At 49.5% G+C, this 26,721-nt stretch overlaps 1 protein-coding gene across 6 annotated transcripts in view; it reads right to left on the bottom strand.

Moving 5' to 3' along the window:
* Positions 1-26,721, bottom strand: part of GNAO1 (G protein subunit alpha o1) — a 181,166-nt gene that overhangs the window by 81,512 nt on the left and 72,933 nt on the right. For 4 of the 6 annotated variants that reach the window (XM_086350739.1, XM_086350740.1, XM_086350738.1 and 1 more), the window contains one exon: positions 766-907. In XM_086350739.1, the coding sequence (XP_086206865.1) occupies positions 766-907 (142 nt within the window). Of the gene's footprint in view, positions 1-765; positions 908-8,813; positions 8,967-26,721 lie in introns of those variants that run through there. The other 2 variants (XM_086350742.1, XM_086350741.1) reach the window with 2 other exon arrangements.

Consider the following 26,721-nt stretch of genomic DNA (forward strand, 5'->3'; position numbering starts at 1 on the left):
AAGGAAATGGCAACCTACTCCAGTGTTCTTGCCTGGAGAATCCCAGGGACGGGGCACCCTGGTGGGCTGCCGTCTATGGGGTTGCACAGAGTCGGACACGACTGAAGTGACTCAGCAGCAGTATAGCTGTGTAAGGTTCAGTGAACACAGACATTTGCAAATAAGAGTTTTTATGACTTATTCCATTCACCACCTATCAGAAGCCTGGAAACTCAACTGAAAACTATCCCTGTTCTAGGATGTCAACTTCCTGCAGGAAGGAGAGTGCGCCTGGTCCTCAGACTCACCTTGGAGGGGCAGAAAACACAGCCCCCTGGTGCAAAGGAGGAAGAGAGTGGATTCAAACAGCTGCCCCCACCACTGGCAAGGAAAGGAAAGCTCCCCTAAGGAGGGCAGATGGTGGCCAGGTAGGGCTTGTAGTGCCTAAAAAATATATTTTTCTGTTCAAGTGAGTTGCCCAAGGGCATGTACTTGGACAATGTTGTGAGGGTCACGATTTAGGGCAGTATCACCAACCCTTTCTCATCTACACAATAAACCCTGGAATTCTGGGTCTGTCATCTCCATCGGCAATCATGCTATGGCGGTTTGCCCACCACTGGAGCCCCCTGTTGGGCTGTACTGGCCAGATGGACAGGTGCCCTGGCTGGTGACACAGCACAGTCTCGTCCTGTCCCCGTACGGCAGCCCGGCCTCAGAGAGAGGACATGGCGGGGAGCAGGGACAGGCCGTCTCCTCCCCGCGCCCATGGGCGCAGCGGCCTACCTTTCGCTCCTTGTCACCGTACTCGATGCCCAGAGTGTCCATGGCCCGGACGATGGCTGCCAGGGACTGGATGGTGTTGCTGTAGACCACGGGCTTGTACTGCTTCACGTCTTCGCCAGAGAAGCCGTCTTCGTGGATGATCCTAGAGAGAAACCACACACAGCACGTATGATGAGCGCGCTGGCCTCACCTGGCAACGAGCGCCGTCAGACATGGGAGCCCTCCCCTCCCCTCTCTTCTTCCCTTCTCCCCGCCGGTCCCTGGCCAACCTCCTGGCTTAGCTGGCTGAGGGCCTGGTCCAACCTGGATGCTGAGTTACTGAGCTGCTATGGTCACACCACAATATCTGAAGGGTAAATCTACCTGACTTACCGAAAATTAATTTGAAACACAGAATTGTGGAAAAAAAGAAATGCAGTCTCTTTATACTCCCTACATACCGTGGAAGCAAGATCAGTCAAGGGGTTAATAACACTTGAAAGCACTCAGAATACACATTGAGCACTCAATATATGCTTGTCATGAATATTTTACTATTTATTTTTGGCTGCTCTAGGTCTGTGGTGCTGTGTGTGGGCTTTCTCTGGTCGCAGTGAGTGCGGCTACTCTCCAGTTGCAATGCGCGGCTTCTGTTGTTGTGGGGTAAGGCCTCGAGGGTGCAGCCTTAGTAGCTGTGGCACACGGGCTTGGCTGTCCCGAGGCGTATGGAATCTTCCCAGGCCAGGGATTGAACCTCTGTCCCCTGTATCAGCAGGCAGATTTCTCAACCAGTAAGCCACCACGGAAGTCCTGCCAATAGTATTTTTAAGCAAAGCTCAGGGTTTTAGCTTAAATATCCACTCAGGAGCATACTGTTGAAGACCCCTGAAAGAAGCCTGCAGATGAAGAACACATTTTTCTCTCACAGCAAACTTCCACTGCTTAAGGTCACTCACTTCAAACGAACCACCTTCATCTTTGACAACAGGAGAGCCAGCAGAAGGAGGGGCCTGTTCTCCACCCTCGGTTGGGATGTGAGCACTGTGTCGCCCTTGTTCTGGTGGCTCTGAACCTGACACGGAGGACACAGAGGTGACACTGCAGCTCCTGGAGGCCACGCGACACTCAGCACCCTTCTGTGCTCAGGCTTGGCTGGGGTCAAGGCTGAGGCCAGACATGCCCTGAGGCTCCTGTGCCCTGCAGATGGTGCCCGTTGCTGACAAGGGCCCAGGGACCAGAGAAAACTAGAAAGGGGGTAAAACTGAGACTCTGCAAGAATCTGCTCACGGTTGAGGTAATTAAGAAAAGACAATTGGATTTTAAGACTAACACCCAACATTAGGGGCTTCCCAGGCGACACAGTGGCAAAGAATCCACCTGCCAATGCAGGAAATGCAAGAGACGTGGGTTTGGTCCCTGGGTTGGGAGGATCCCCTGGAGAAGGGAATGGCAACCCACTCCAGTATTCTTGCCTGGAGAATCCCATGGACAGAGGAGCCCGGGGGACTACAGTCCATAGGGTCATGAAGAGTCGGACACAATTGAGCACGCATGCACACGTACACACACACACACATCCAACATTAGTCATCTGCCAATAAACTGCAAACTCTCCTGTGGTCACGTTTTTCAGTCCAAGACTGAAGACCACCTGCGACGTGTACATCCACCTGTGTGAAAGCTCAGACTCCCTTACTACCTCTGCAGCCCTCCTCCAGCCTTTTGTGTCCTTCGGTACTGGAGAACACTGCTAATGAGTCTCTCTCTCTATAAACAGTTTTACTGAGATAGAGTTCACAGACCATATAATCTACCCGTGGAAAATGTGAGATTCAACATTCCTTAGTATATTCACAAGGTTGGGCAGTGATCTCTAAGTCTAATTTCAGAATGTTTTTGCCCTCCCCAAGAGAAATCCTGTACCCATTAGCAGTCACTCAATCTCCCACCCCCAGCAGGAAGCAACCACTCATCTGATCTGCTTTATGTTTTTACAAATTTGTCTGCTGTAGACATTTCACATATATGCAGACGAAGTGTCGTCTTTTGTGACTAGTTTCCTTCACTTGGCGTGTTCATCTGTGTTCATCCGTGCTGAAGCATCCATTAGTACTCCCTTTCTTTTTATTGTCAAACCAGATTTCATATACAGATATACCATGTTTTACTTATCCCCAGGTCAGCTGATGGATATTAACAGTTTCTATTATAAAATGTGACTTGGTGCTGGGTTGAGTCTTTATCCTGAGCTTCTCTAAGAAGCAGATCAAAATGACCCCACTGCCTTTTCACTGTCTTTTATTAGCCCTAAATCCGGCTTTGTACAAGTTTCTCGAGCGTACATCCAGTCTGCATCATGGATGTGTACTACCCTGGAGGGAATCTCAAAGGGAATTGTTAGTTCCCACTGTAAACAGCTAGAGATCTGGACAAAATATGTGAAACAAGGGCTTTCAGACATTGGAGAATAAGCAGTGCAGGACTTGTGATCTGGGATGGAAGGGAAGGGAGCGTGGCGAGACCTGTGAGGGATGAGTCCTGTGATCGCCTTGGCTTTCTGCCTGGAGGCATCCGCCAGACCTCAGCTCGGGGAGGGAGGACCCGCACACATCACAGCCGCCTTCCTGAGCGCATGGGGTAAAGGGAAAAGTTCTGGAAGGCTGAGGTGCAGGGTACCTGAGAGGAAAGAGAGGAGAGGAGAGAGAGACAGCGAGACAGAGAGCTCCACGTATCTGACTGCGGGTCTTTCTGAGGCTTTGGCTGAATCGAGTGAGACTCTACAAACTTGAGAAGAAACATGCGTCAGGGAGCTTCTAAGATAGACCCGTCCCAAAGCTCACCCGAGGCTGAGCGTGGTGCAAGTCCCCACTAGTCAGAATGGAGAGTTAGACACCTAGGGCACTTGGCAGAGACCCCAGAAGGCTCACTCCTCGGTAGTAAGGGCTACTTTTAGACCTGCCCTGACAGAACTTAAAAATGAGCCTCAAAGAAAAACCCAAATTGACCCACAAGTCAATAACTGCGTGACAGAATAAAATCTAACACTCTTTAAATGAGGACGGTGAAATCCAGACCCTTAACAATCTAATATTCATAGTATCCAGCATCCAACAAAAACATTTCTGGATATGCAAAGGGGGAGGAAAGTGTGATCCATAACCAGGAGACAAATTAGTCAACAGAAGCAAACTCAGAAGTGTCAGAGATGATGGCATTAACAAACAAGACCTCAAAAACAGCTATCTTGGGATGATTTGGGAGAATGGCATTGAAATATGTATAATATAATATATGAAACGAGTCGCCAGTCCAGATTCGATGCACTGTACTGGATGCTTGGGGCTGGTGCATGCTTGGGGACAACCCAGAGGGATGGTATGGGGAGGGAGGAGGGAGGAGGGTTCAGGATGGGGAACACATGTATGCCTGTGGCGGATTCATTTCGATATATGGCAGAACCAATACAATATTGTAAAGTTTAAAAATAAAATAAAAAAAAAATATTCTCAAGAAACTAAAGGAAAACATGAACGTAATGAGTAGAGAAATGGAAGATATAAAAAAGAATAAAACAGTATCTGGAGATGAAAATGCAATATCTGAAATAAAAATTTCACTGACGGGGACTAACAGCAGATGAGACACCCCAAAGAATAGTGAACTTGAAGACACAGCAATAGAAATAACCATCTAAACTGAAGCAGAGAGAGGAAAAAGGCTGAAAGATGTATTGTGACATACATAGGATAACATGTAGAAGGAAAATCTATGCAATGATAGCACAAAGGATGGGAGGGGTAAAATGGAAATATACTGCTGAACAATTCTTATATTATACAAGAAGTAGCGTCATATTGCTTCTCTCGTGGCTTAGTGGTAAAGAATCTGTATGCCAATGTCTGTCAATGCAGGAGGCACAGGTTCAATCCCTGGGTCGGAAAGATCTTTGGAGAAGGAAATGGCAACCCATTCCAGTATTCTTGCCTGGGAAATCCCATGGACAGAGGGGCCTGGGGGGCTGCACACAGTCCCTGGGGTCACAAAGAGTCAAACGTGACTTAGTGACTAAACAACAACAACAAAGCATAGTGTTACTTGAAAAGAAAGCCTGATACGATACATACTGTAAACTCTAGAGCCATCACTCAAAAGCCTTCATGGCCGACTCTCCTCAGAGGGTGGGAACTCTGGGTGCCCCGAGAGGTGCAGCCTGGATTTGCTGGTTCCCATGACATACTCTCGCGAGAAGCCGGCACCAGGAGTTTCCCACGCTTTGCTTTGGACCAGCCAGCCTTGCTACTCTCCTGGGAATGCTCTCTATCCCCTTGGCTGCCTACAGGATTTCCTTCCACTAGGGTTGTTTTTTCACACCTGTTAGTATTAACCTTTACACCACCTGACAAGGTAGGGAGGGTAATTTTTATTCTATCCATCTGTATTGAGACTGAGTAAGATTGAGTAACTGGCCTAACGGCTGTCAGCAAAAACAGTAAGAGCCAAACGCCGGAACAGAACCTGGGTCTCTAACCACCGGCGTAGACTAGACCAAATACTGCCTGGAAGGCCTCACAGGTGCCTGGGGCAGCCCAAAATAAGAAAGCTTCATTTGGGGCTTACAAAAATGATGCAATTTGGGCAAAAACTGCTCACATCATGATTACTGGTTGCATAACTTGTTCACGCTGGCTTATACTAGCTTAAAATTGGGCTTCTTGCTTCAGGGTAGAATTTTATACCTTCCGTTCCCACTGACTCAACCCTAGAAAAGCTGCACCATGCATAACAACACCGAAAGTAAGTAACATTCATAATGCTACTATTCAGAGAAAAACGCTGCACATTTTTAGTAAAAGTCCTTTAGTATTTCTTTCATGCCACATTCTTCTCCCCCAACTCTGCCTCAGCATTGATTTGAATCATTTATCCTTAAAAGTATCACTTAAGGCCCCTTTTGTTTCTATTTCCCGTCTCATTCCGGGGAGAAAAGAGTAGAGCAGTGGTCAGATCTGAGGAGTCAGAAAAATGTGGGTGACGCCAACTCCATCACTCGTGAGCTGTGTGTTGCTAGGAAAGGATTTAACTACTCAGGCTTTGGTTTCTCCAACTCAAGAAGTCATTGTGAGAAATAAATGTAAAGTGCCTATTGTATACTAGGGCTTCCCTCATAGCTCAGTTGGTAAAGAATCCACCTGCAATGCAGGAGAGACCCCAGTTTGGTTCCTGGTTCGGGAAAATCCCCTGGAGAAAGGATAGGCTACCCACTCCAGTATTCTTGGGCTTCCCTTGTGGCTCAGCTGGTAAAGAATCTGCCTGCAAGGCAGGAGACCTGAGTTTGATCCCTGGGTTGGGAAGATCCTCTGGAGAAGGGAAAGGCTACCCACTCCAGTATTCTGGCCTAGAGAATTCCATGGACTATACAGTTCATGGGGTCGCAGAGAGTTGGACATGACTGAGCGAGTTTCACTTCACTTCACTGCATAGTAAGTATATAATATATGGTGGGCTTCTCTGGTGGCTCAGCAGGAAAGAATCCACCTGCCAATGCAGGAGATGCAGGTTTGACCCCTGGTTTGAGAAGATCTCCTGGAGAAGGAAATGGCAACCCACTCTAGTATTCTCACCTGGGATCCACGGACAGAGGGGCCTGGCGGGCTATAATGGGGTCACAAAGAGTCGGGCACAGCTTAGCAACAACAAACAGCAACAACAATAATATATAGTAGCTATTAGTAATGATACCTTCATTCTAAAGTCAAAGTCCCTTAAAGAGAATTTCCTTCACTGGTGGTATAAGAGAAGCAGAACCACAATAGCCACTAATGTTCAAGGGTTTACTCTCCGTGCCAAGTGCTTTGCATGTACTATCACATCTAATCTTCAAAACAATCCTAGGAGATTATTTTTATCTCCGCTCAACAGAGAAAGGAAACAAAGGCTCAGAGAGGTTAACCCAGTTACCCGAGGTCACACAGCTGGTAAGGGTGACAGTGGCATTTGAGGCCGTGCTTGTGCCCACCAAGTGGATGCTGAGATGCAGGACTGCTTCTTCTGCTAGGATTCCTATATCCAGGTTCCCTGAGAACCCAGAGATTTCACACACAAAGTTAGCATCAAAACACCTCCTATATCAGTCCAAGGAGTGTGGAGCAAGGAAGGGAGGATAGGAGGCACAGGGGTTGGAGAGGTAGCCTGGGGAAGTCGGGTTTCCTGTGGCAGCCCAAGTCTAGCCCTGGAAGAGATGAGGATGGGATCTGGAAAGCAGGAATGAGTCTGCCGGGGGCACCTTAGTAACAGTCAGTGGCAGCTCCAGCATCTCACGCTGCAGCAGCCTCAGACAAACTGAGGTCCATCTGCACCGCTGAGTGACAGAGGCACAGAATCAAGCCCCAGAGAGCAGCTGAGTCACTGGATCCAGCTGTTCCTGAAGCGCGACCTGTCCTGACACTTTTGAGTGACACGAGCTCTTTGACTCCCTCTTATTTTTGCATAAACTCATTTGATTTGGGTTTCTGTCACTTACACCAACACAGTCATGACCAAAACATGTTTCACACTTTGGGAGGCCATCTCCTAGTACACTTGTTTATTAACTTTCTGTCCATACCAGCAGCCTGTCTGTCGGTCCTGGGAGGTCAGGTACCACATCCCCTCCATCTCAGTTCCCGCTATCCTTATCAGCTGACACAGGGTAGGCTCTGAATAGACTGACACAGGGTGGTTCTATGAACTCAGAACGTGGGATGTAACTCCACAAGCAAGATTACACTGGGGCACAAGATCTGCCCCTCTCCAAGGAGCTCGCCAAAAAAGACAGGTAGGGGTGTGTGTGTGTGTGTGTGGTGGGGTGGGGTGGAGTGGGAACCCACTGGATTCCTTACATCTGCAGAGCTAGCATCACAAAGGTAGACCAGGCTAGATGCAGCATTGGTGCCCACTCCATACTAGGTCATCTCCTAGTATACTTGTACTAGGAATCAGGGACTCTGAGGGGTTTTCCAAGCTGCCAGAGCAGAAGAAACCTAGGAGCAAGCAAGGCTAACTCTGCAGCCCTGAGTGTCCGACTCTGGATGGGACCTGCTGGCAGGACTCTGGAAACCTGGCAACGCATCCGAGGGAGGAGAACCCACGTGGAGACGGGGAGAGCACGGGAGGGCAGCAGTGAGCTCACGTGAGGTTTCTGGGAAGAGGCGACCAGGGAGGGTCCCCCAGCCTTCCCTACCCTGCTCCTCTCTCTGCTGTCTTGGGGACCCTCAGGGGGCCTGGGCTGGGGCTCCCTTTGCTCTCTGCTTCCCCTTCTCCACACAGGACTGCACTCCGCAGCACTGAGGCTCCCCAGGCACCACGGCCTTATATGGTCACAGAATCACAGGCTTGGGAGCTGGAAGGGACCCTGGAAGATCATCTGGCCTGGCAGCCATCCCCCCTCTCTGAATCACAGATGCCTCTGACACTGTGACAAATGCACCAAGACACACAGTTTTACCACACACACCCCTCCGCCCAACTTCTGGAGATTCACAGACTCACAGACGCTAAGCTGCTGGAACACGATTTTTCACTCCATCTCCACGGTGGATTAAATGCCCCTTCTCTGCCTCCTTTTCTCGGCACCCTTTCCCCTGCATTGGGACTGTCACTCCATCCTCCACGATAATCCCCTTAGGAGTTCAGACGAAGGGGGTGCTTTTGGAGCCAGACTTGAGCTGTGTGACTGGGCAATTTCCTTCACTGCCTGGTGCTTCAGTTTCCTTAACTTTCCATGGAGAGGGGCTTGGTAATCAACAGTAAGTATCCTCACTGGGTTGTGGATGTAGAGAAGAGGGCCCAGCACAGGAAGCAGTCAGTGCAGCTGTTACTAGGACTGTTATTATTGTATTTGGTGAGTGGGACTGAGGGAGAAAGGACAGGGTGTCCTGTGTCTGTCTTCCTGAGGACAGAAAGTGACCAGGGGCTGCAGGGCAGCAGGGAGGTCGGACACTATGGGAGAACCCCTGCCCCCTGGGAGAAGGAAGCCTAGGCAGGGGGGAGGGGGCCCTGACCAGACTGGAGCGGAGAATCTGCTTACTCACCTACTGAACATCACAGGAGCAGCAGTGAAGTGAAAGGCTGAGCTTCCTGAATGGGGACTGCTTCATGAGGTGACAGAAGGTGCTTCTGATCATAAGCAGGCTGCCTGGGTTAGACTTGGTGCTCAGAGCTTCACTGCTGTGACCACTGAGGAGGGTTTCCCTTTGTCACGGAGACCTGATGTGTAACAGGGCTCTGGTCCTGGAGCCACCGCCCTCCCCAGTGAAGGGGGGAAGTGACCACCCTGGCTCCAGAGAACGCAGCTTTAAGCAAACAGTCAGCAGTGAGATACTAGTGAGTTAATGAACCACATACCAGCAATTAGGGGCTTCAAAGAACCCACCGGAGCACTGGATCTGAACAAGACTATAAGATGAAAACACCAGGTATAGCCCAAAGTGTACCCTGCACAGCCATCTGTGTAAAGCTAGATTTGTGTGTGATGATGTTGGTAAGAGATGGGAGAAGGCGGGGGAGAGAAAAGATGACACAGGAGGATGCTTAACATGGTTATCACCAAGATCACTTTTGATTTTTTTTTTTACTTTCTTATGTTTTGTTTCATTAAAAATGTGTGTTTGTTATTTGAAAGAACAACAAATCATGTTCAGTGGGAGACAGACACTATTTAACAGTGTTTTACAGAAGAGAAGAATCGAGTAACAAGGGGTAGTCATCAATCATTAGGAATTTCCTGACGTGTTTCACTTGGGTTCAGCCTGGTCCCTGCCTGCCTAGGACTTCTGTTCCAGGCCAAGTGAGAAAGCTGGTGCTGAGAACATGAGAGTTAACAGTAACAAGTGGCATTTGCCAAGGGCCAACTGAAGGGTTGACATTCTACAAGATGGCAGAGTAGATGGTTCAAACAAACCTTGTCTGCACCAGGACCCAGAGAACCCACAGAGACTGAGTCAGAACTGTGTTTGAGTGTCTCCTGTGGAGGTACAGGCCAGCCGTGGACTGCTGCAGGGGCAGGGGCCCTGGGTGCAGTAGACCTGGGTATGGCATAAGCCCTCTTGGAGAGGTCGCCATTAACCCCACCATAGAGCCGCCAGAACTTACACAGGGCTGCGTAAACAGACTCTTGGAGGGCACAAACAAAAGTCTGTTCACACCAGGACCCAAGAGAAAGGAGCAGTAACACCACAAGAGACTGACCCAGACCTGGCCGTGAGTGTCCAGGAGTCTCTGGCAGAGGCGTGGGTTGGTGGTGGCCTGCTACAGGCAGGGGGCACTGAGTGCAGCAGTGCATGCATGGGACCTTTCGAAGGAGGTCACCAATATCTTCATTACCTCCACCATAGTTTACTGCTGCTGCTAAGTCACTTCAGTCGTGTCCAACTCTGTGCAACCCCATAGACGGCAGCCTACCAGGCTCCACCGTCCCTGGGATTCTCCAGGCAAGAACACTGGAGTGGGTTGCCATTTCCTTCTCCAATGCAGGAAAGTGAAAAGTGAAAGTGAAGTCGCTCAGCCGTGTCCGACTCTTAGCAACCCCATGGACTGCAGCCTACCAGGCTCCTCCGCCCATGGGATTTTCCAGGCAAGAGTACTGGAGTGGGGTGCCATTGCCTTCTCCACCATAGTTTGGCCTCAGGTCAAACAACAGGGAGGGAACACTGCCCCACTCATCAACAGAAAATTGGATTAGAGATTTACTGAGCATGGCCCTGCCCAGCAGAACAAGACCCAGTTTCCCCCTCAGTCAGTCTCTCCCATCAGGAAGCTTCCATAAGTCTCTTATCCTTATCCATCAGAGAGCAGACAGAATGAAAACCACAATCACAGAAAACTAACCAATCTGATCACATGGACCACAGGCTTGTCTAACTCAATGAAACTATGAGCCATAACGTGTAGGGCCACCCAAGACGGATGGGTCATGGTGGAGAGTTCTGACAAAACATGGTCCACTGGAGAAGGGAATGGCAAACCACTTCAGTATTCTTGCCTTGAGAACTCCATGAACAGTATGAAAAGGTAAAAAGATAGGACACTGCAAGATGAATTCCCCAGTCAGTAGGTGCCCAATATGCTACTGGAGATTGGTGGAGAAATAACTCCAGAAAGAATGAAGAGACAGAGCCAAAGCAAAAAACAACACCCATCTGTGGATGTGACTGGTAATGGAAGTAAAGTCCGATGCTGTAAAGAGCAATACTGCATAGCAATCTGGAATGTTAGGTCCATGAATCAAGGCAAATTGGAAGTGGTCAAACAGGAGACGGCAAGAGTGATCATCGACATTTTAGGATGGACTGGAATGGGTGAATTTAACTCAAATGACTACTATATCTACTACTGTGGGCAAGAATCTGTTTGAAGAAATGGAGTAGCTGTCATAGTCAAAAAAAGAGTCTGAAATGCAGTACCTGGATGCAATCTCAGAAATGACAGAATGATCTCTATTCATTTCCAAGGCAAACCATTCAATATCATGGTAATCCAAGTTTATCCCCCGACCAGTAATACTGAATGAAGCTGAAGTCGAACAGTTCTGTGAAGACCTATAAGACCTTCTGGAACTAACACCCAAAAAAGATGTCTTTTTCATCATAGGGGACTGGAATGCAAAAGTGGGAAGTCAAGAGATACCTGGAGTAACAGGCAAATTTGGCCTTGGAGTACAAAACGAAGCAGGGCAAAGGCTAACAGAGTTTTGCCAAGAGAACGCACTGGTCACAGCAAGCACCCTCTTCCAACAACACAAGAGAAAACTCTACACATGGACATCACCAGATGGTCAATACCGAAATCAGATTATATTCTTTGCAGCTAAAGATGGAGAAGCTCGATACAGTCAGCAAAAACAAGACTGGGAGCTGACTGTGGCTCACATCATGAACTCCTTACTGCCAAATTCAGACTTAAGTTGAAGAAAGTTGGGAACACCACCAGACCATTTAGGTATGACCTAAATCAAATCCCTTACAATTATACAGTGGAAGTGACAAATAGATTCAAGGGGTTAGATCTGATAGAGTGCCTGAAGAACTATGGACGGAGGTTCATGACATTGTACAGGAGACAGGGATCAAGATCATCCCCTAGAAAAAGAAATGCAAAAAGGCAAAATGGTTGTCTGAGGAGGCCTTACAAATAGCTGAGAAAAGAAGAGAAGTGAAAGGCAAAAGAGAAAAGGAAAGATATAGCCATTTGAATGCAGAGTTCCAAAGAACAGCAGAGAGAGATAAGAAAACCTTCCTGAGTGATCAATGCAAACAAATAGAGGAAACAATAGGATGGGAAAGACTAGAGATCTCTTTAAGAAAATCAGAGACACCAAGGGAACATTGCATGCAAAGATGGGCACAATAGAAGACAGAAATGGTACGGACCTAACAAAAGCAGAAGATATTAAGAAGAGGTGGCAAGAATACACAGAAGAACTAAACAAAAAAGATCTTCATGACCCAGATAACCACAATGGTGTGATCACTCACCTAGAGTCAGACATCCTGGAATACAAAGTCAAGTGGGCCTTAGGAAGCATCACTATGAAGAACAAAGCTAGTGGAGGTGATGGAATTCCAGTTGAGCTATTTCAAATCCTAAAAGATGATGCTGTGAAAGCGCTGCATTCAATATGCCAGCAAATTTGGAAAACTCAGCAGTGGCCACAGGACTGGAAAAGGTCAGTTTTCATTCCAATCCCAAAGAAAGGCAATGCCAAAGAATGTTCACTTTGGCACAATTGTACTCATCTCACACGCTAGCAAAGTAACACTCAAAATTCTCCAAGCCAGTCTTCAACAGTATGTGAACCATGAACTTTCAGATGTTCAAGCTGGATTTAGAAAAGGCAGGGGAACCAGAGATCAAATTGCCAACATCCACTGGATCATCGAAAAAGCAAGAGTTCCAGAAAAACATCTATTTCTGCTTTATTGACTATGCCAAAGCCTTTGACTGTGTGGATCACAACAAACTAGAAAATTCTTAAAGAGATGGGAATACCAGACCATCTGACCTGCCTGAGAAAACTGTATGCAGATCAAGAAGCAACAGTTAGAACTGGACATGGAACAGCAGACTGGTTCCAGATCGGGAAAAGAGTACATCAAGGCTGTATATTGTCACCCTGCTTTTTTAACTTATATGCAGAGTACATCATGAGAAATGCTGGGTTGGATGAAGCAAAGGCTGAAATCAAGATTGCCAGGAGAAATACCAATAACCTCAGATACACAGATGATACCACATTTATGGCAGAAAGCAAAGAACTAAACAGCCTCTGGATAAAAGTGAAAGAGGAGAGTGAAAAAGTTGGCTTAAAGGTCAACATTCAGAAAACGAAGATCATGGCATCCAGTCCCATTGCTTCATGGCAAATAGATGGGGAAACGATGGAAACAGTGAGAGACTTTATTTTGGGGAGCTTCAAAATCACTGCAGATGGTGACTGCAGCCATGAAATTAAGACACTTGTTCCTTGGAAGAAAAGCTATGACCAACCTAGACAGCATATTAAAAACCAGAGACATTACTTTGCCAACAAAGGTCCGTCTAGTCAAAGCTATGGTTTTTCCAGTAGTCATGTACGGATGTGAGAATTGGACTACAAAGAAAGCTGAGCACTGAAGAATTGATGCTTTTGAACTGTGGTGTTGGAGAAGACTCTTGAGAATCCCTTGATCTGCAAGGAGATCCAACCAGTCCATCCTAAAGGAAATCAGTCCTGAATTTTCATTGGAAGGACTGATGCTGAACCTGAAACTCCAATACTTTGGCCACCTGATGAAGAACTGACTCACTGGAAAAGACCTTGATGCTGGGAAGGACTGAAGGTGGAGAAGGGGATGACAGAAGCTGAGATAGTTGGATGGCATCACTGACTCGATGGATGTGAGTTTCAGCAAGCTCTGGGAGTTGGTGATGGACAGGGAAGCCTGGTGTGCTGCAGTCCATGGAGTCGCAAAGAGTTGGACACGACTGAGTGACTGAACTGAACTAACTGAAGGGTGTGTGTGTCAAGACATGCTGACTGCCACCCAACAGTCATAAGGAAAACTTCTTATCATGGTGCGTCCCCTTCCGTTTCTCTCTTGCGGCTAAAAGTGACCATGTGAACCAGCTCAAGTGAGTAAGATTGAAGCGGAGTTAGCTAGAAATGTCCCTGAGAAAGAGTTTCTCTTCTTATTCCAGTGAGAGGCCTTTGAGAACTGCTTTCCGGTCCACTCACTTTTCCACTGTCCCCCTCTCCTGGCTGTCCCTCAACCAGCCATTCTGTGGCTTCCTGCCTTTATATGTGGTTGTGTGAAGAAGTAAATACTGGAGCCATGGCAGCCATGTTGTGCCCATGAGGTTAAATGCCACCACCCTAAGGATGGCAGGTCAGAGGGATATAGAACATTCCTAGTAACGCTGCAGAACTGTTGAATCAACCCTGAGACAGTCTGATGACAAAGGTCATGCTCCCACCATGATGCCCCCTGCCTGGGTCGGTGACTGTGACTTAGAGAGGATAGACATGCCTACAGTCACGTGGTGAGCTCGTGGTAGAGGAGGGACAAAATTTCCAGAGACTCTTACACAGTGTCATAGGCCTGTTGCCTACCTTAGTGCACCCCTGAGACAGGCGAGGTGATGGGTGATACCAGGTGAGAAAAACATCAATCAACTGTAAAACGGAAAGATTTTTTTTTTCCCCTTCTGTCTTAAAAGCTCTAGTTCCCATCTTTGAGGCTTCTCAGAGGGTACTTTGTAAGCTTCTTCATCCTGTCCCTAATTCACTTTTCACATATTTTTCAGGGACCGACGTATGTATGGACGTCATACATACATGTATGTACCAGGTAAGTACTGGGGATGTAAGAGTGACCCGATCAATGTGAAGCTCTGCCCTTGTGGAGCTCGAATGTGGAAGGTAAGATATCCAAGAGATACTTTTAAAAATGGTTATCTAAATTATAACCGGAGTAAGTGCTACCCAAGAAAAAAATAAAACTATGAAGAGCTACAAAAGGAGGACCTAGCAGTGGTGCGGGGTGGGTGCAGGGCCCACCTCTTGGGGAAGCAGCATTCCAAGTGGAGCAGGAGCTGGTGGGAGAGACAGGGAGGGAGACGGGACTTTAGGGTGGGGGTGGGGGGTAGACATGGCACAGGCAGAGGCGGCACCGTGGAGGGTCAGTGTGCGTTCTGCATGTCTTCCAGAGCCCCTGGCTGGCACATGGGGTGCCAGGAAATTGTGCTAAATGGACAGAAGGCACTTCATGGACCGGCAGGTGGGACTAGAAGCCAGAGAGCCCAGTCAGGAGGGCCAGTCTGGGTCTGGTGCTGGCACAGGGCTGATGCTCCCTTGGAGGGAGGATTTCATTGTGTCTCATAGTGAACTACAAACAGCAAGTTAACTCAATGGGGAAGCACCATGAACACCAGGCAGGCTACGGGCACTGGCAGGACCAGCAGAGCAGGTTGCGGTTGGCAGGGCAGAGGGGAAGCACCCAAGCTGATGTGTGTATTTGTATGGGGGGTGGGGCTGGCCACACTGAAACCACCCCTCCGTTGGAGCCCCACTGACTCTGTTCTTGTACATACTCTCATTGATGAAGTCTGGTGCCCAATGAGGTGTGACTTGCAGGACAGACTCTGGCCCCCAGTTTGGTGGATGCCACCAAGACTGAAGATGAAGCAGGGCAGTCGGCAGTGGTCCAGAGGGACTGGGGAGGGCAGGGGTAGGGGCGTGGGGGTGGGGGTGGTGTTTCCAGGACCCACAGCAGCCAAATCCCCTGGAGCACACTAGTCATTCATTTCATGCATTCTACAATGGACACTGAGCACCCGTTAGGAGACGGGTACACCTGACTCTCCTCCTCATTAGCCCTATGGACCACAGGCAAGTTAACCATCGTGGGCCTAGGTCTCGCCTCTAAAAAACGGGGATGATGCCTGTCTGTGCAGGGCTGTCCATAGTACAAAAGCACGTGTGGGGAAGGTCTGGCACACAGTTGGGCCTAGTAACTGCCAGTCGCTAGTATTATTTAAAAGTCACAGACTAACCAGTGCCAGGTAGACCACGTGCCTTGCCTCCCAGGCCATAGGTCTCCCACCCATCCAGGGCAGCAGTGCCCTGGCCTAAATGAGTGAGGGACTGGAGCCAGAGGGTATCCATGATGTGAATGACTGGCTCAGAGGCCACCAGCTGGGCAGAGGCATGACGCATGTGTCTTACTAAGTAATGATGCTGGGTCCTTGACTCTGATTTCCCAGAGTCCCAAGAGTGTAAAGGCGCTAAGACCTGGAAGCCCCTCATGGGAGGCTGGAAGTTTTGCTCTACTTTAGGCGTAAAGGCTGTTTCCTTGACTGGCCGAGCTGGAGCCACCTCGGGATTATTGCGTCCAGTCTCCCACCTCTTCCTCCTCCTCTCACCTGCAGAGATGAACACTAGGTGCCAGGTGACGTTCACACTGCACCCACAAGGCAGTGGGTACCAGGTCACACATAGCCCTAATTTCAATGGACGCACAGTCTGGTAAACAAACAAATAAACATCACAGTGATAAACACAAAACGGGAGTCAAGAGTTAGGAGCCAGGAAATGAGGTGACATGTGGAACTGAGACCTGAAGGATGAGATGGAGTGGATCTTGCATATATGTGAGGAAGAGCATTTCAGGCTTGTGCAAATGTCTTGGGGCACCCTGTGTGTTAGAAGGATGGTGAGGAGCCAGTTGGGCTGGAATGAAGTAAGTAGCCAGGAAAGTAGCGGGGATGAGGTCAGAGAGAACAAGTGGGGTCCTGATATGTAAGGCTAATGTACTACTTAAATTTTTAAAAAATACGTTACGCAGTCACCTATTAAAATTCTTTTAAAAAGTTCATCTGTGTACCGCCCTGAGCCATCTTGACTTCCACCAGTTCTGCTCTAAGCATAGACCACTTTATTTTTTGGCTGTACTGCATGGCATACAGGGATCTTAGTTTCTCAACCAGGGATTGAGCTTGAGCCATCTGCAACCAAACAGAAGAGTCTTAACCACTGGACCACCAGAAAAGTCACTTTAAAGCAGCAGCTTTCCCTTCTCTTTCCCTGAATTCTCCAGTCCTGCCTGAAAGGCCTATTCTTGGAACACTCATAGAGTCCAACTCACACAGCTAGGAAAACAAGAAGGAAAAACTCAGCCATCATCCCATCACCTGGAGGGAAGGCCCATCCACAGGTGAGTGTAAATTTCAGTCCTCTCACCCAGGAGTCCATCTGCTTACTGTTTCCCCAGAGAAAACCAGGAGTTGTCTGGCTGCTTGGGGTCCCATCATCTGAATGGGCCCTGTGTCATTCAACCAAACCCCTATCAGGGGCCATTTGGGCTGCTTGTGAGCCTACCCCTCACAGGGAAGGCAGAAAGCTACGAAACCTGCACAGAACAAGCCAAAGGCTGAGCGACTCCTGGCCTTCCAGGCCGGGCTCGAGTGAAGCATGTGAGCACCATGGGGTCTTTCAGCTGTTTGTAAAGAAGACATGCAAGACTTGATTGGAAACCCATCCATGTAACTGTGGGGTGACGTTGTATGGTATGAGAAAAATTATCTAAAAAAATAAATAAGATCCCTTAGTAATTAAGGTTAGATTTAAAACTTGATATTCTAATATTAGAATAACATAGAAGAGGAGGGAATGCAAAAAGAATAGTATCAGGCAGACCAATCCCCCAGGGGAATGACTGCCACAAGACAAGGGGTCCGTCCTATTGACAGTGACTTGCAGAAATCTGTTATAAAGATGCCATTTTTAATGAGGGGGAACTCGGGCCAGGAGCAAAGATGTCAGCTGCCAACTGTCACCAGACAGAGCCAGGGGCAAGGCCGGGACTTGTTGTGCTTCCAGCACACAGCCTCTGCAGCCATTATCTGGAAAACAGTGTGGACCTTGCCCTCTCCCAAGCCTCCCGGTGCGGGGGGCGGGGTGGGGTGGGCACAGGGGCTCTCACTGGAGTGGGGTGGGGGGCGTGATGCTCTCAGCACTGCCTTCACGGGGCTGTTCCTTTTCCTCCTTTGGGTAGCATGGGTGGTCTGATTCCTGGGACCCCAGCCTTGGGTTAGAGACATCATCATGTCTTGAACTTGGAGGCAGAAGACCTGGGTTCTTATGCAGTTTGGTCACTAACAAGCACTGTGACCTCAGGTGAAGTGGGAGGAAAGAGGCCCCAGAGAGCTGGGGCCTCTGGCCAGCCCCATCCACCCTGGCCTGGGACGCCACCGTGGGGTCCGAGGAAGTCCTTCGAGGAAGTTCTGCCAGCCTCCTGTGAGGACACCTTTGGCCCCCTAACCCACCCTCAGATTTCAGCCCCTGGCTCTTGCCATGCTTGTGTTGTTAGAAAGCACCGGCATTTCTTGTGGCAGCTTCGACCCCAGTTTGGTAACTCAGGATGCTGGGGGTCTGGTTGTAGCTCTGCTACTGACCAGCTGGAGTGAGTCCCTGGGGCTCCAGGTCCATTTTATAAAAAGTATTTATTTATTTAGCTGAGTCAGGCCTCAGTTGCTCCACGGCATGTGGGATCTTAGTTCCCTGACCAGGAATCAAACTTGTGTCCCCTGCACTGCAAAGTGCATTCCTAACCACTGGATTCACTTTCCACGTGTGCTGCCCTAGCCTCCAGGACTGGTCAGATGCCAGCTTCGGGCCTGGGTAGAGTCAACTCCCTGTGGTCACCCTGCTTCACTCAGGTTAACCAAGCTCTGTGGTCACCTCTCTGTCTTCTAGGGGTAAAACAAATCACAAAACGGGGGAGGCAAACAATCCAAGCAGCTCCTGGTGGATACAATATCAAGGAGCTGTGAAATAGGGGGCTGCATCTCTCGCTGAGTTTAAGGTCTGCTCAGAGGTCACCTCCTCCATCCACTAAGAGGCCCTCCATAGTTTCCTGTCTTCATCTTACTTCCCTTCAAAACAGTCAAAATCACCCCATCACCTCATATAACATAGATTTACATGTATGTTATCTGTTTCATCACATACCGGTGAGCTCCCTCAGGGCAGGGACCCCATTGGTCTCACTGACCACAGCACCATCAGCAGCGCTGGGCACACAGTGAGAGACCAATAAACGCTGGCTGAAGAGCTGAATGAAACAAGTGAGAGCCTAGGACCTTGGCAGCTCTAAGACAGCAGGTTCTACACATGACTCCTCTCTGCAAAGGGACACAGGCTTTAAATTGTGAGCCAGGAAACAGGCGTTCCTCCCTGGCCCAGCGCCACCTCATAGCGTTCCACCCAGCTTTGCCACTTTGGGTGCTGAACAGTTTTTTTCCTGAGGACCCAGAAACTGTGGCCCTTTTCCTAGTGATTAACCAGAACCCCTCCCTTCCTCACCAGCAGGGGCCCACCCCCCTTGAACATTAATATCCCGGTTCTTGTAGGTTTTCTAAGGAAGGGTGAGGACGGACAGACACCTTAGACTGCCCACTCCACATCGTTTCTGGGAAAATCCAGTCGTGTTTTGAAGCCCAGCTGTGACACTCACTGGTTGTGCTACAAAGATGACAGAGAGCTTCGTGGCTCCCAAGCCTGCTTTATGATGCCTTATGTAAAGACGTGAGTTTTCGTTAAACACAGTAAAAGCCTGCAAGTAAGGCAAATTGGCTCAATGTCGATTTTACTGCCTGAATCTAAGCAACGCTTCTGGTTTCCCATCTGCTTGATGAGGGCAGCTGCTGGATTGCCCTTTCCTCCTCCTCTGAGATAATGAAATGAAGTATTCTTATTAGTGCGTTATGTCTAGTCTATGGATAATGTTATACGCCAGGGGGCAGTTTGCACAGCTTTCTGCTTGTGTTTTGTGGAGAAAGCGTGAGTGAAGCTGCAGTGCTTTGCTCTTCTTGTTCAATCCTTGGGGAAGAAACCCTTCCTGCCTCCAGCATGTTCATTTATCATTTATGACCTCGCTCATTAGCCCTGGGACGCAGTCTCATGAACCCCAGAGAAGACAGCAAAGACCACCAGAGCCCGCAGTCGCTGGCCGCCAGCTCACAGATGAGATGGCCACCTAGAACATCTCCCTTTCTGACACACCCGGAAGGCTCTGTGGTCTAAGCAGACCAGGTTGGACTGTGACAGTCTGTGGGAGGGCTCCTCTCTGGGTTCCTCCTGGCTCCCTCACCACTCGCTGTGGGGTGCACGGGTGACTCACTGTGGAAAACGCCTGTGAGCAACAGTGAGCTTTGTAAACAGCTAATGAGGGCTGGTGTGGTGGCTGCTGGTTTTGCTCGCCCAGCTTCTATTCTCCTTCTCTTTGGAGAACCATCCTTCCTCCCACTTTGCAGAATCTCCCTGTCCCAAGCCTAAGTTCCAGAGGTGGGCCTCTGATTCACACCTGGCCAGTCAGTGCTGAGTGCACCTGGATCCAGCCGTGCCTGATGCTAGTATATCCCTAGGCTACTCAGTGACATGAGCCAACGTGTTTCAGCGCTTCAGTCACTGAGAGGTAGGTTTTGATTCTTAGCAACCAGAAATTGTGATGACGGCAGATATACTGTCTAGCCCTTGGGAGTTTGTTTGGAAGGATGGCAGCAGGACACGGGACCAGCCACAGAGACTCAATGATGTGAAAGAGGGCGCAGTGACTGCACACTGCTGGTAACTGGTAACTTCTGGGGGCTCTGCGGGCTACAGCCCTGCAGGAAAGTCTCTGCCCCATCCCACCTTACAGTGGCTAAGCCAACGTGGGGATCACTTTCTTTCCTACATGTTCCAGGGACCAGCAGCTCCCAAAGCACACTCTGCTGTCCCCCAACCCCACCTAAAATCAGGAACTTCACTCTCCTTGCTTCTCTTCTAGATCACAGACCCAGGCAGCCTGGAAAAGACTTTTAAAAGGCTCTTGGTTTTTCCCTTACTGTTCTTTTTAGGTGAGGACTTGTTCTGCTTTCCCTGTTTCCCACTGATCAGGCAGGAAGGACACCAAAACACCACCATCAACCGGCAGAGACAAAGAGGGCATGGAAAGCACCTCCTGTTCTCTGGTTTGGGCTGCCTGGCCCGCACACAGCGGGCAGCTTTTGAGATCCTCCATGGAGCCTCCCAAGCACTGCCCCAGATGGTGGACCGTGCTAGGTGAGCGTTTGTTCTGAGACAAAGAGACAAACAAAAAGGCCCTTCTCAGCTCCCCGCCAAAGAGGAGACTTCAAGGCAAAAGGAACAGGTCACTGAGACAGGGCTCCCTGGGGAAACTGCATTTCTCCTGCCCTCCAGGGAAACGGTCGTGGTGAAGCCAGCCAAATGGCAGTCTGAATTCACATTCCTCTCCAGAGTAACTCACGTGTCTCCCCCAGACCTAACCTAACGGCAGTAGTCAGCAGCCACACCAGCTTCCCAGACAAAGGAACCCATCTGTCCTTGGGCCCCTGAACTTTTCTGATGGTACCACGTGAGCTATGTTCTTCTGGTTCCCTGTGTCACCCATTTGTTGAGTCTTTGAAAGAAAGTGAGGTAATTTCCAAGTGAGGGCCTGTCTTGCCAGACAGAGAAATATAGTCCAAGAAACGTGCAGCCCAGCCCAGCCCAGCCAGCCTTTCTTCCCTGGCGGTGGATGTGGCCCAGAGAGGATGCCAGTGAATTCAAACAGTCCAGGTTTCCCACCCCAGACTTTCTCAGGCAGACCCAAGATCCTAATGCAAAACCACTAGCATATGACACAAAAGACAAAGTCTGCAAACAGCACTTTGCAAGCTCCCACTTCAGCTCTCCTCTCCAGGGATCTGGGGTGGGGCCGTGTGTTCTCCTCCTGAGGTCGAAGGCACCCACTTGGGTTGCAGGTGGGGCGGAGCTGTACCCTCTTGGCCTTGTCTTGGCCACGGCTGGGGCTGGCAGGTCGTGGAGTTGGGGCTCAGCTGATGGTTCTTCTGCTCGTCTGTGAGGCCTGCAGGAGGGTAAGTAGAGCCTAGTGCTTCATCGTGATCTCTGAGCTGCTGCTGAGGAGCAGACCTGCTCCTGCCTAGTCCAGAGGCTGGCAGCTGAGGGATTTAAATGTGAATTAAGCCCCACATGGGCTCACACTGAAATCAAGCAGTGCATTGGGATGCCTCACAAGCTGCCATCCTGAGAATATGTCCACTTGGTCAGGCTCTCCTCATTAGGATTTCAGGTAGAGACAAAAGAAAAATGCACACTCCCTATCTTCGAAGCCCACTGGAATTGCACTGCTCAGCCATACCAGGCGGAGAAGGCAATGGCACCCTACTCCAGCCTGGAAAATCCCATGGACGGAGGAGCCTGGTGGGCTGCAGTCCATGGGGTAGCAAAGAGTGAGACATGACTGAGTGACTTTCCTTTCACTTTCCTGCATTGGAGAGGGAAATGGCAACCCACTCCAGTGTTCTTGCCTGGAGAATCCCAGGGACGGTGGAGCCTGGTGGGCTGCCGTCTATGGGGTCACACAGAGTCGGACACGACTGAAGTGATTTAGCAGCAGCAGCCATACCAGGAGCAAGGAGCCGGGTCCTAGGAAAGACCATGGATGGCCAGCACCTGCCAACCCCCCAGGTGCCAGCACTGTGCCAAGGAAGGGCTGGACACTCACGAATTCAATCCTCCCAACACCCTTGGGACCTCAGCTCTCAGTATCCAGTTCAGCACAGCTGCGTGAATCTTCATGTCAGCTCCATCTTACGGATGAGGAAACTGGCTCACAGCCAGGTTCATGCACTTTCTCAAGGTCCTGCAGCAGGTAAAGGCGGGTGTTTCCAAAAGCCCAAGCTCCTAACTATGGTATGGACAGCCTGTGGACCACAATTTCCAAGGAATACTGATGTCATCAAGCACATTCAGAGGAAGGAGACCAGGCTAGTGAGGGGCAAGACTTCTGACCAACTGGAAAGGAGGGGAAAGGCATTGGGAAGGGGTCCCCACAATCAGGAGGTTACTATAACCATATGAAAAATGAAAGTGTTGGTTGCTCAGTCATGTCCAACTCTATATGAGTGCATAGACTGTAGCCCTCCAGGCTCCTCTGTCCATGGGGTTTTCCAGGCAAGAATACTGGAGTGGGTTGCCATGCCCTTCTCTAGGACTATGACCACACTGGCCCCTTAGTCTATACGTCTTTAACACCTTTGCAGTGTCACAGCTTAATCCTCATCAAATGAATGCCCTGCCCTGACCCTTCTGCTGGCCCCTCACAGCACTGCGTCTGCTCTACTCACCGCTCTCTACCTGATGTTCCTATTGCTTATGACACATCTCAGCCCCTCTCACTGGATGGAAAGCCTCTCAAAGGCAGAATCCAGCTCAGATTCTTCCTCCTGCCCCAGAGCCAGACCCCTGGGTGCTGAAGCAGTGAACAGTGAATGAATGAATGGGTCTGTCCTGGGAGGCCCTGACACTGTGTGTCCCCACCAAATTTATTTTTGTTTATTAGCACCAGAGCTGACTGCTGAGATAGCTGTTCTAAGACACTTTTGCATTCAAAGAGCTTAAGCTCCCACACACATGTTGGTCAGCATGGTCTGGGTGCAGGGGTGATTAGAGCCCCGGAAGGATGGTGAGAAGAGGCAGAGAAGACACACGGTTTTCCAGCATCTAATGTGAACCCAAACAGGGCTCCCAAGAATGGTCTTCAATTCAGTGAGCACTTCCCCAATATCTCCTTAGTGCAAGGCACAGCCTTTGCCCCTTTAGTGCAGATCATGCCCTGCAACGAGGAGGCAGCATTCCCAGCATGTGTGAAGCTGATGGTGTACCAGGTCCTATTCCAGGGCAATGGCTGCAGTGCCAGGCAGTGGCGCTGCCCATGCCCTTGAAAGCCAGGCCATTCCTCCCGCACTGGCTCCAGCATCCCCAGCTCCAACACAGACTGGCCAGCTCATGGGGATCACCAAACGTCCCTGGGACTCTTTGGTTGATCATGCAAGAATGTATAAGCAAATGTCCTGCTTCCTGGAGTGGGGTGTGTTGCTTCAAGGCCATCACCATGCTCTAAGGCTAAGATCAAGGATCGTCTGAAGCCAGACACGTGCCCGGCAGTGCTCGTGCGGGCACAGCCTGGACCGTGAGGTCCACAGGGAAAGGAGCGGCCCCAGCAGGGCTCTGGAGCCCAGGGTTGTGTGGGACTCCCATGCGCAACGTCAGACTAAACCTTCACCACACCCGGCCCAACCCCTCACTCCTCCCCAAAGAGATGACAGACGCTCTCCCTCTGTCTCCTCAGCACCCCTCGATCCTGGGACGGGAGGGGGCCGCTCAGAGACCTAGTGTGGGTCAGAGCCGGGGTGTGGTGGGCAGCGAGCCTCTGACACCAGCCCCAGGGGAAGCTGTGGGGATGTGGCGCTGGGCCTTCATCGACAGCAAGTCTCAGGGCTTCAGAAATCTTATCATTACCATCATGACCCTGAACAAAACAAAGGAGCAAGGCCTGAACGAGGCCGTTCTCAGGCCAGCCCTGCTGTCAAGACATGGCAAGGGGCTTTCTGAGCTGGCTGGCGAGTCACGACACAGAACACTGACAAGTGACCCAGCGCTCCCTTTTGGGTTTTCCAAGCATTTTTACAGGTACTATTTGAACAATACTAATAGTTCCTATTGACTTAACACCGGCTTTGTACTAGGCATCTATATATAATATTTCATTTAATCCTTATAACAAAAACATCTCAGGGATAAGGAACACAGTTATCCCTGTTTTACATATAAGGAAACTGAGGCTTAGGGAGGTTAACCTACTGCTTGGCCAGTCTTGAAGCTGGTTAGCAGCAGAGCCGCAGGTGGAAGCAGGGTCCTGATTATTACCTCCAACCTAATACCCTGGTAGTGGTCCCGTTTCACAGTAATGGGGCAGGCATGAGAATCGAAGTGACTATCTGGCCCACTGTCCCAGAGCAGAGGCCTGCAACTAGCCATCTGCACCCTGGATTTGGGCCAGAGAGAGAGATGTTTTGTTTGGCCTGCAGTGGTTTTGTTTTTTGTTTAGCTTAGTTTTTTTTTTTTTTAATTGGAGCGAATGTTTATAAATCAGGAGAATTCTAAGAGATATTAATTTCCAGTTTCTCCACAAAAAAACTGGACATGCTGATCTGCCTTGTCAGGTGGGACCTGACTGTGGCTCCTGTGGCGGGCAGGACCAGAGCTCTTGAGTGATCCGCAGCCCTCGGTGGACTGCCTGCTGGCCCTGTGGGCACTATGACCCCAGTTGGTGGTGTTAGTCACGGTTCTGGTAGACTAAACATTACCAGCATGTTGCTAGGGAGGAAAAGTGCTAAACTAATGGCCGATTTTTTTGTTATCCTAATAAATATGGGTGGGAATAATAATAACAAATATGGCCAGGAATTTGACAGGCCCGAGGAACCTGGAGTTTATGGGGAACCACGTTCCAGTTTGTGAAACAGGTCCAGCTTGCTCCCATCTTTCAATGCCGCCTCATTGAAGGGTATGACACATGCCAAGGATCTGACAAGATGCACGGCCAACCAGGAGGGTCTGCACAGCTGGAAGCTTGGCCACAGTCCATGGCTGCACTTAAGTGCTGCGTGGTCAGACACATGGAGCACTAATGACAATCACGTGGCTTTGGCTGCCGAGAAGTGCTTCAGAAGTGATGGGAAGCAAATCTCTCGAGCGAGCCAATAAGAAGGCACTTAGCCAACCAGTGGGAAAGTTATCTATGCATGGGATGGCAGGGAGGAAGGAATCTAGTCTCTAAACACCGGGGTGCCCCAGGGCTCAGACCTTGGCCTGCCAACCAAACATCTACACTGGCGTTAGAGACTAAATGGATTCCTTACTGAACTACTGGTTTTCCCACCAAATCTCTCCTCCTCCCACCCCAGCTTAAGGCAAATCCTGCTGCCTACCAATGACTCTGAGCATGCTCTCCTTTTTGTTAAAAGGAAGATGTGTAAGTGTTAAAGAGGTGTCACAGACATAGTAACATCCAACTCAAGAAGAAATGAAAGAGAATTGAGAAAAAAAAAATTTTTTTTCAGTCATGAATTCAGTGCTAGAGAAATTGGGTCCTTCTTCCTATCGTAAATCATCTTGGGAGCATTAGCACTACCCAGTCTACAATGCAAGGGACCCTGGAGCATATGATTCTGGAATCTAGTCCAGCATCTGACGTGATTCAAGTGGACAAAGGAGTGGAGGGGGCTTTAGAGTGTGGAGGGATGCTAGGGTGCCAGGGGCCACTCACAACAAGAGCCTGCTCAGGGGAAGGGGAGGCGAAGGGGTGATCCAGTCTCAGCAGACCTACTGGAAACTGAGAGTGGATAGCCAGGATATCCTGAAAGAGACCAGCATCTCTAATCTCTCTGTCGATCCTGAACCAGAGAACTGCTGAGGGCTTTGGGTGGATGGGGGTACATGGGGGAGATAAAAGTGAAACACTGGGGTGAGGGTCTCTCTTTTACCTCAAGAGCTGTTTAAGAGAGCTTTGGAGCAAGAATCAAAAGCTGATATTTAAAATAGATAACCAACAAGGACCTAGTGTATAGCACAGGGAACTCTGCTCAATGTTATATGGTACCCTGGATGGGAGGGGGGGTTAGCAGAGAATAGATGGATACATGTATATCTACGGTTGAGTCCCTTTGCTATTTTCCTGAAACTATCAGAACATTGTTAACTGGCTATGCATGCATGCTAAGTTGCTTCACTGTGAGACCCCCCCTGGACTATAGCCTGCCAGATTCCTCTGTCTATGGGATTCTCCAGGCAAGAATACTAGAATGGGTTGCCATGGCCTCCTCCAAGGGATCTTCCCCACCCTGGGTCCAACCCACGTCTCTTACATCTCCTGCATTGGCAGGTGGGTTCTTTACCACTAGTACCACCCCAATACAAAATAAAAAGTTTTAAAAAAAGAATCAAAAGCTGTAGGTACTGGGAAGAGACTGGCCATGAGAGACCTGTGGAACTGGCCTGTGTGGGGTAATCTGGGGGTAGGGATGGGGAGTTTGAAATTGGCTTTGCCTGGTTGGCCC

Source organism: Bos grunniens, chromosome 18, assembly GCF_055505025.1.
Source record: "Bos grunniens cultivar Pamir isolate PY7600 chromosome 18, Bosgru_T2T1.0, whole genome shotgun sequence".
Lineage (NCBI taxonomy): Eukaryota > Metazoa > Chordata > Mammalia > Artiodactyla > Bovidae > Bos > Bos grunniens.